At 44.9% G+C, this 9439-nt stretch overlaps 1 protein-coding gene across 1 annotated transcript; it reads right to left on the bottom strand.

Annotated features, from left to right (window-relative positions):
- Window positions 1–6832: 6832 nt before the first annotated feature.
- LOC101349187 (olfactory receptor 9) lies at window positions 6833–7756 on the bottom strand. Its single transcript, XM_012554813.1, is given in 1 exon segment — window positions 6833–7756. A coding segment is annotated over 1 exon segment (924 nt).
- Between the last annotated feature and the right edge of the window lie 1683 nt (window positions 7757–9439).

Here is a 9439-nt window from a genome sequence, read left to right as displayed (position 1 = left end):
GGCTACTAACTGAAAGGTTGGTGGTTTGAATCCACCCAGAAGCACCTAGGAAGAAAGACCTGAAAGACTTTAGAAAGATCACAGCCATTGAAAACCCTATGGAGTTCAGTTGTACTCTGAAACACATGGGTTTACCATGAGTCATAATCCACTCAGCGAAAACTGGTTTGGTTTTGGGGGGGGGTTTAGGGAACTAAAGGAATGAACTCCAGAATCAAATCCCCTCTCCTATGTCATAGTAATCCATTACTATGAGTCTTTGTGGGAGACAGGGCTCCACCTCCCTATATAGAAGCCAAAAGGGTCAGAATATTGGCTTTCCCTAAACTCTAGCAGCCAATACACAGGCCTGCAACCTTAGTCCCAGTGGAAGCATCTGCCTAAAACTTTGAATCAGGTATAAGCGATACAAAGAAGCAAAGGAAAGTTTACAATTTAGTTGGGTGATGTCAACAGTGGCAGCATCCAGAGCCCAGAGGCAGCAGCACCAGACAGTGCAGAGGAGGCACCAATGACCAGTGTTGGCAGTGCCAGCAGCATCCTAACCAGACCACCTCTGTGGTATGACTTTGGCTGTGGTTCTCGCTACATGAAGCTGGACTGTATGAAGAAGAAAGGGGCATCAGGTTTAGAGGAAGAGTCATTAACAACCTGCTTTATGTAAATGACACAACCTTGCTTGCTGAAAGTGGAAAGGACTTGAAGCACTTACTGATGAAGATCAAAGACTACAGCCTTCAGTATGGGTTACACTTTAACATAAAGAAAACAAAAATCCTCACAACTGGACCAATAAGCAACGTCATGATAAACGGAGAAAAGATTGAAGTTGTCAAGAATTTCATTTTACTGGGTTCCACAATCAACACCCTTGGAAGCAGCAGTCAAGAAATCAAAAGACACAATGCACTGGGCAAATCTGCTGCAAAAGACCGCTTTAAAGCGTTGAAAAGCAAAGATGTCACCTTGAAGACTAGGGTGCACCTGACCCAAGCCATGGTGTTTTCAATTGCCTCATATGCATGTAACGCTAGACGATGAATAAGGAAGACCAAAGAAGAATTGACACCTTTGAATTGTGGTGTTGGCAAAGAATATTGACTACACCATAGACAGCCAAAAGAACAAACAAATCTGTCTTGGAAGACGTACAGCCAGAACGCTCCTTAGAAGCAAGGATGGCCAGACTATGTCTCACATACTTTGGACGTGTCATCAGGAGTGTCTTAATCATCTAGTGCTCAGAAATACCACAAGTGGATGGTTTTAACGAAGAGAGGTTTATTTTCTCACCGTCAAAGTAGGCTAAAAGTCCAAATTCAGGGAGTCAGCTCTCTCTCTGTCAGCCTTCTCATCAGTGTTCCCCTGGACTAGGAGCTTCTCGGCGCAGGGACCCTGGTCCAAAGGACACGCTCTGGTCCTGGCCCGGCACTGCTTTCTGATGGTATGAGGTCCCCTTGTCTCTCTGCTCACTTCTGTCTTTTATATCTCAAGACATTACCTCAGGATACAATCCAATCTTGAAGACTGAGTCCTGCCTTACTAACACAGCTGCCACCCATCCTCCCTCATTAACATCATAAAGGCAGGATTTACAACATATAGGAAAACCACAGAATACCAGGAATCATGGCCCAGCCAAACTGATACACACATTTTTGGGGGGACATAATTCAAACCATGACAAGGAGGGATCAGTTCCTGGAGAAGGACATCATGCTTGGTAAAGCAGAGGGTCAGTGAAAAAGAGGAAGACCTTCAACGAGATGGATTGACACAGTGGCTGCAACAATAGGCTCAAGCATAACAAAGATTGTGAGGATGGAGCAGGACCGGGCAGTGTTTTGTTCTGTTATACACGGCGTTGCTATGAGTCAGAACCAGTTCCACAGCACCTAACAACAACAGCATGATTCTGGCCTCCCAGCTTCTCTTGGTTTCTGATCATTTTCTAAGCCTGGTTCCCCAGGATTCCTGTCAAGTCTGTGAGCTACCAGAGTCAGTTTTTCTCCATCTCCTAAGTGTTCACCTGCTACCCCTTTACTTCTCTCCCATGCTCCACAGGGAATGACCCATCTGTTCCCTTCTGGGTTATCCCCACTAATAGCTTCCACCAGAATTTCCTCTTTTCCAAATCCCACATGTAGTTTTTCCCTATCTTAATTCAACATAACACATTATAAACTTGCCAACAATTTTAAGAGAATTTTTTTAATGAAGCAAGTCTCAAAACTTTAAGACTTCTAAAAACCCTAATGAAAGTTATCTTTGAAGCTCATAGGAATGCAAATGACAGTAATAGCAATCATAGTAGTGATCAAAATAGATTAGTTAACACTTTATTATTTACCGTATACTGTGCTAAGTGGAGCCCTGGTATCACAGTGGTTAAGAGCTTGGCTGCTACCCAAAAGATCAGCAGTTCAAAATCTACCAGCCACTCCTTGGAAAACCTATGGGGCAGTTCTACTCTGTCCTATAGGGTAGCTATGAGTCAGAATCTACTCGACGTCAATGAGTTTCGTTTTTGTTTTGTTTTATTTTGTTTTGTTTTTTTGATGCTAAGCAGTTTTCTTATATCTATTCATTTATCTACTTGACAAATATTTCTTGAACATAATATATGTCCAAGAAATATTCTAGACACGAGGAATACACTGCTGTACGAGACAGACAAGATCCCTGCCCTTACGGGACATGCCTTTTAGTGAAGGGAGAGAAAGCACAAACTAATAAGCAAGTTAATTTCAGATAATGTTAAGTGATGTGATAAAGAATGACTGGGGAAGGCTACCTTTAATCCTCACAACAATCCTGTGAATCACAGAAACTATTATAGTCACTATTCTATAGATGAGGAAATTAAGGCATAAAGATGTTAAGAAACCAGCTCAAGATAGTTAAGTGACAGTCAAGATTTGATCTCAAGCCTGCCTAATACTAGACCGACACTCTAAACCACTGTACCATATTGCTATCTACAACCCAGCCTTCTGGTCTACCTTCCTTAGCCAGCTCCATTGTTGTCTTAGTTATCTAGTGCTGCTATAACAGAAATAGCGCAAATGGGTGGTTTTAACAAACAGAATTTTATTTTCTCATAGCTTAGGAGGTTAGAAGTTTGAATTCAGGGTGCCAGCTCAAGGAGAAGCCTTTCTCTCTCTGTTGGCTCTGGAGGAAGGTCCTTGACTCTTTGAGCTTCTGCTCCTGGGCAACCTCCATGTAGCTTGGCATCTCCCTTCCCCATCTCTGCTCAAGACACACCCTATACTAATCCTGCCGCATTAAAGTAACAAAGACAACCCGTTGCCAAATGGGATTATAACCACAGGTATAGAGGTTAGGATTTACAACATGTATTTTGGGAGGACACAATTCAATCCATAACAAAAGTCTCCACTTCTAGACTTTGCACTAAAAGAAAGGACCCTATTCTACTCTTTAGTGCCTCTTATTCCCAAGGATAGACATAGACTCCTCCCACTCCAGTCTTCCATATCCTCTTTTGCACTTACAGGAGGGCCAAGATTCACCCCAGTGAGTCTCTGGCTGCACAAAGGACTCACATCAGAAGAAACTACTGTGTTTCCCAGGCAGCTTCCTTTTTCCTAAATAGAGGTGATCACAGCTTTCGACTTAGATCCTCACCTCCATCTGTAGTTCCAGCCTTGTTTGAACAACACAAGGGAATAGGGTTGCTAGATTTAGCAAATGAAAATACAAGAGACCTAGTTAAATTTGAATTTCAGATAAACAACAAATAATTTTTTAGTATAAGTATGTCCTAAATATTTCTTTCCCCAGATAAAATGGTGGTAGATCCCTCTGGTCAAATATTTCATGAAGCATAGTTAGACTAAAATATTATCCATCAATTTTTTATCTTGCAATCCTACCTGGGGACCCTGAAAATAGAGGCCTTAACCTCCAGAACAGATGATCGCTATCTCAGGCAGAGAGCATGAAGCCACGTAGAACTGAGCCAGCTCAACTCCATCATGTCCTCTTTCTCTTAGTATCCTTGTCTTGTCCAGCTACCAACCCTGCCAGGAAGTGATTCCTGAGGTCAAACTTTGATACCTCATGTTGTACAGACCAAATATGTCTCACCTAAACCAGAAAAAACCAAACCTGTTGCCATCAAGTCCATTCTAACTCATAGTTACCCTATAGGACAGAGTAGAACTGCCCCATAGAGTTTCCAGGGAGCACCTGGTGGATTCAAACTGCTGACCTTTTGGTTAGTAGCTGTAGCTCTTAACCACTATACCACCAGGGTTTCCAGGTCTCACCTAGTCCTCAGTAAACTGAGGGAGGTGAGTTTGTGTCCTCCTCATCAGATCCTTTCTGCAACATAAGAAAATTAAACTCCATACCTCCCCTATCCTTCTCTTCCCTGGGCCATCTAACCTCACCTCATTCCTGACTCTTACTACATTTCCTTGACCTGCAAGTTGTGAGAAAGGGCCCTCAACTGGACTATAAAGAAATAAAAATTCTTATGGAGGACAATTTGGCAACATGTTTCAAAATCTCTGAGGTTGTGCATGCCTTTTCACTTAGGAATTCCATTTCTAGAAGTTTGTGCTAAGGAAAAGCACAAGAGAAGTATACAAAGATAAAAATGTACAATGACTGCCCTAACAGGGAACACAACAGAGAGTCCCTGATGGAGCAGGAGAAAAGTGTGGTGCAGAACTCAAACTCAAGTAAAAAGACCGGACTTAATGGTCTGACTGAGACTGGAGAAACCCTCAAAGTCATGGCCCCCAGATGCTCTGTTAACCCAGAACTAAAACCATTCCCAAAGCTCACTTTTCAGACAAAGATCAGACCAAACTATAAAACATAAAATAATGCTCGTGAAGAGTGTGCCTCTTAGTTCAAGCAAATAGGCAAGACCAAATTGGTGGCTCCTTTCCAGAGGCAGGATGAGAAGGCAGGAAGGAACAGCAGCTGGTTGTATGGACACAGGAAACACAGGGCAGAAAGAGGGAGTGTGCTGTTACATTATGGGGATTGCAACTAGTGTCAAATAACAATATGTGTATAAATTTTTGTATAAGAAATTAACTTGAGCTATACACTTTCACCTAAAAAACCAAACCCAAACCGGTTGCCATCGAGTTGATTCCGACTCACAGAGACCCTACAGGACAGAGCAGAACTGCCCTATAGGGTTTCCAAGGAGCGCCTGGTAGATTTGAACTGCCGACCTTTTGGTTAGCAGCCGGAGCTCTTAACCACTATGCCACCAGTGTTTCCTTTCACCTAAAGCACAACTAAAAAAAAAAAAAAGATGTAAGTGTAATGATATCTATCTCAGCAATATTTATAACAAAAAAATGAAAAAAAATTCCAGTAATAGGAGATTGCTTAAAATTATAGTACACCATATAGTAGAATGGTATATGGATATTAAACTCATGTTTTAGAAATCTGCTAATGTGGTAAAACGTTACAATATAGTTTAACAAAGTGGAAAATAAAGATAACAGAGCAGTTTTGAAAATATAATTCCATTTTTAGTTTTGGAGCCCTGGTGGCACAGTGATTAAGAGCTACACCGATCTATGGTTGCTAACCAAAAGGTCAGCAGTTCCAATCCACCAGCTGCTCCTTGGAAACTCTATGGGGAAGTTCTACTCTGTCCTATGTGGTTGCTCTGAGTCGGAATTGACTCGACAGCAACGGGTTTTTTGGTTTTAGTTTTTAAAAATATGTATCTATATATATGCAGAGGAAAAACAGACTGGAAAAATTTCCCAAGGATATTATTAATTTCAAAATGTTAATAGTTATTTTCTTTTCTTCTCGATGCAAAACTCCCCGCGATTAACATGTACTACTTCTGTAAACATGGGAAAAATAAATGTTATTGTAAAGGCCCTCATTCGTTGTGCTTGAGAGCGACTTCCCTGTTTGCATTGCTCCCTCCTGTGGCTTATTATTGAAGGAGAGCTCACAAACAAGCAAGCACTGGTTTCCCAAGAAAGGTAAAATGGCGCTGAATCCCTCTGGCCAACAAACTAAGGTGGTCTCCAAATGGAAATCATGGACAGTTTCCAAGAAACAAGAGAATTCTAGGGAAATTCTAGGAGCCAGATTAGAGTCAGGGAAAAGCGACGGTGCATTTCTACTGGAACTGAGAGCAACACCTAGGCCCAGGGAGAAAATGAAGAACAGCTCAGCCAGGGAGAAAGACAAGAATATCAACACCTCAGTGATCCCAGGGGCAAGTCAGGAGCAGAGCAACTGGACAGGTAGGTGCCTCCAGACACAGTGCAGCACCAGGCTAGACTTGGTACCTGAACTGCCAAAGCCAGACCAACTACTCTTTGCCCCTGTTCCTTCCCTGCCGCCCCATGCCCACACTAGACTTCACACCTGGAGTAAAGAAGTTCTTGTCACACCCAGCATGGCTAAGAGAGAAAGGCTTGTAATGGGCAGGCTCTGGGAGAAGGAGGTAGAGCAATGTCTCCAGGAATCACAGCCCCAGGAGGGCACCCTGAGCCTCGGGAAAAACCAGAAATTGCTCGATCATCACACAAGATCATCACGTCCGCCTTCCCTCCTCAATCACCCCTGAAGTGCATTCTTCCCCAGCTCTGCCCCTACAAACAAATCAGGTCAAGGCCCGTAAGAACAGGCTCCAGAGGAAGAGCTCTGAGCAGCAGGTCAGTGCTTTGGGCCCTTAAGCTGAGCAGTGGAGGGGACCTCACACTCAGACAACACAGAGCAGGCCAGAACCTTAGGGACTGCAAGTGCCAGCGTCTCCCTCCTCCTTGAACATGTCCAAGGATCAGGCCCTTAACTCCAGAACTCAGGGGAATCACAGACTCCAAAGATGTCTCTTCACCAGCCGCCTCATGGCCCCTGTCACCTCCTTGTTCCTCAGAGTGTGGACAAAAGGGTTGAACATGGGAGTGACCACTGTGTAGAAGAAGGCAAGGATCTGCTCCATGTCCTGAGAGGCATCAGACCAAGGCCTTCTATAGGTAACAGTCCCTGTCCCAAAGAAAAGCATGACCACAAACAGGTGGGAGGAACAGGTAGGGAAGATCTTTTGACGTCCTTGGGATGTTGTGATAAGGATACAGGCATAGGAGGCCATGATCAGTAAGAAAGGGGTCACTATAAAGGCTATTGTGACAGCAAGATTCCCCACTTCACCCCAGAAGGTGCTTGCACTCGCCAGTCTCAGCACAGGCAGTATGTCACACAGGAAGTGGTGGATGGTGTTGGCGCCATAGAAGGGCAGGGTGAAGATGCAGATGGAGTGAGTGGTGCCAGTGTTGATGCTCATGAGTTAGGAGGTCCCCACCATACTCACACAGGCTCCCCGGTTCATCAGGGTGGTGTAATGCAGGGGCCAGCAGATGGCAGCATAGCGGTCATAGGCCATGACTGTGAGCAAGCAGCATTCAGCGATGCCAAAGAGGGCAAAGAAATACAGCTGGGTGAAGCAGCTGGCAGGTGGGATGGTAGGGCAGGAGGAGAGGAGATCGACCAGCATCCGAGGCACGATGGTTGTGGTGTAGAGAATCTCCACCATGGAGAAGTGGCGAAGGAAGAAATACATGAGCGAGTGCAGGGTAGGGTCTGCCAGTGTGAGGAGGATGATCAGGGAGTTGCCTAGCAAGGTAACCAGGTAGATGCAGAGCACCCCACAAAACAGGGGGACCTGGAGGGACTCAAAACCTGAGAACCCCAGCAAAACAAACTCAGTCACTACTGTGCCATTACCACACCCCATGTTCCCAAGGCCAGGCTGGAGGAAGGGGACAGGGGAGGGCTCATGCACCTCCAGGAGGCAGCCAGGCAGAGGAAAAGGTGCCAGCTACAGCAGGAAAGATGAGGGAGAATCCCGGAGAACATCCCAGTTCTCAGGACTGGGATGAGTAAGCACCTGGGTTGCTAGTGATTCTCTCCCAGAAAACCCCTCAGAACAGAAAGAAGACAAATGAGGGTGGGGGGTGGTCCCTGGGGGAGAGTGGCAGACCTTCCTCTAGGCTTGAAACTTGATGGACACAAGGGAGGTTTGTTCTACTCACACTGAGTTCTGAGAGCACAAAGCTGAGACTAGTAGGAGAGCTCCCTTAAAGAACTAAAGTGGTTGAGAATATGGGCAGAAAGATGGGTCAGCAGACAGAATAAATAAAGCTGACAGAAGGAGACAGGGAGAAAAATGGAGCAATCATGAGGCAGACAGAGAGCAGAAGTGAGAGCAAGAGCAAGTGAGAGAGAGAAGACACAGGATCAAAGACTACAGAGAGAAGGCAAGTGGGACTTTAACCTACAAATCCAGTCCCCATGGCCCTCAGAGTACCCCCTCCCGGCAGAACATCACAACAGCTCAATCCCTGTAAGAGCCTGATTCCCAGAGGAGAGAGGGGAGTGGAAGGCAGGCAGTGGAAGAGGAAGAAGGGGGAAAGAAAAAAGGAAGTTTTGCCCAGGGGACCAGGGAGAAAGAAACAGCTTCTTCCTGCCCCATCATTGTGCCTACCAAAAAAACCAAACCAATTGCCATCAAGTGGATCCCGATTCACAGCAACCCTATAGGACAGAGTAGAACTGCCCCGTGGGGTTTCCAAGGAGCAGCTGGTGGATTCAAATTGCCAACCTTTTGGTTAGCAGCCAAACACTTAACCACTGTGCCACCTGCTGTCAGCCCTGGGGGCTAGAGCCCCCACCCCAAGGACAACGGAAAGACCACAATGCAAAGGGGCTAGGATGCACCCAATGTCCCTCAGCAAGGCCAAAATGGAGCTGGACACAGAAACCATGTGTTCTAATTCCCTGGTCAATTTCTATCAGCTTCACTGCTCAGCCCACTGGCCCAAGGGCTAACTTCTAAGGACAGTTCCCAAAATTAGTCCCTAGGTTTCTTCTTTCTAATGCCTTTCTAATGCTGGTGGCCTTTTGGTTAGCAGCCGAGCTCTTAACCACTGCGCTACCAGGGCTTCTCAACGAATATAAGCCAAAGAGAAATTGCAGATCCTTCAAATAATGTGCATCACTTAATCGGGAAAGCTTGCTTCATTGCCACACGTTCACTTCCTGTTTAGTGTTCTATGGGGATTCTTCTGATTCAAGGCAGTCTCTTAATTGTTTGACTTATTTTCTGTTTTAGGTTGTAAAAGTTTATTTATTAGAATTCTAAATAATTTATGTAGATTCTCCACCCTCAAGGAAGGGAAGCACAACTCCCCACTCCTTAAGTGTCGGCAGCACTAAGGGACTTTCTGGAAAGGCGGAATAAAAAAACAGCTTTATAGCGGAACAATATGACAAATACTACCTCAGCCACATGACTAAGGTCAACATCAACAGTAATAAGTCATGGTGATAGTATGTACCCTTGCTATGACGTGATGAGAATGGTACTTTACCTCTGTGGCCTTCCTCCCCAAACCTATCACCCTAGTCAAATCATGAA

This window comes from Trichechus manatus, unplaced genomic scaffold (assembly GCF_000243295.1).
Source record: "Trichechus manatus latirostris isolate Lorelei unplaced genomic scaffold, TriManLat1.0 scaffold00027, whole genome shotgun sequence".
NCBI lineage: Eukaryota > Metazoa > Chordata > Mammalia > Sirenia > Trichechidae > Trichechus > Trichechus manatus.
Note: the sequence above shows the minus strand (reverse complement) of the source record. Positions and strands in the feature narration are given on the sequence as shown.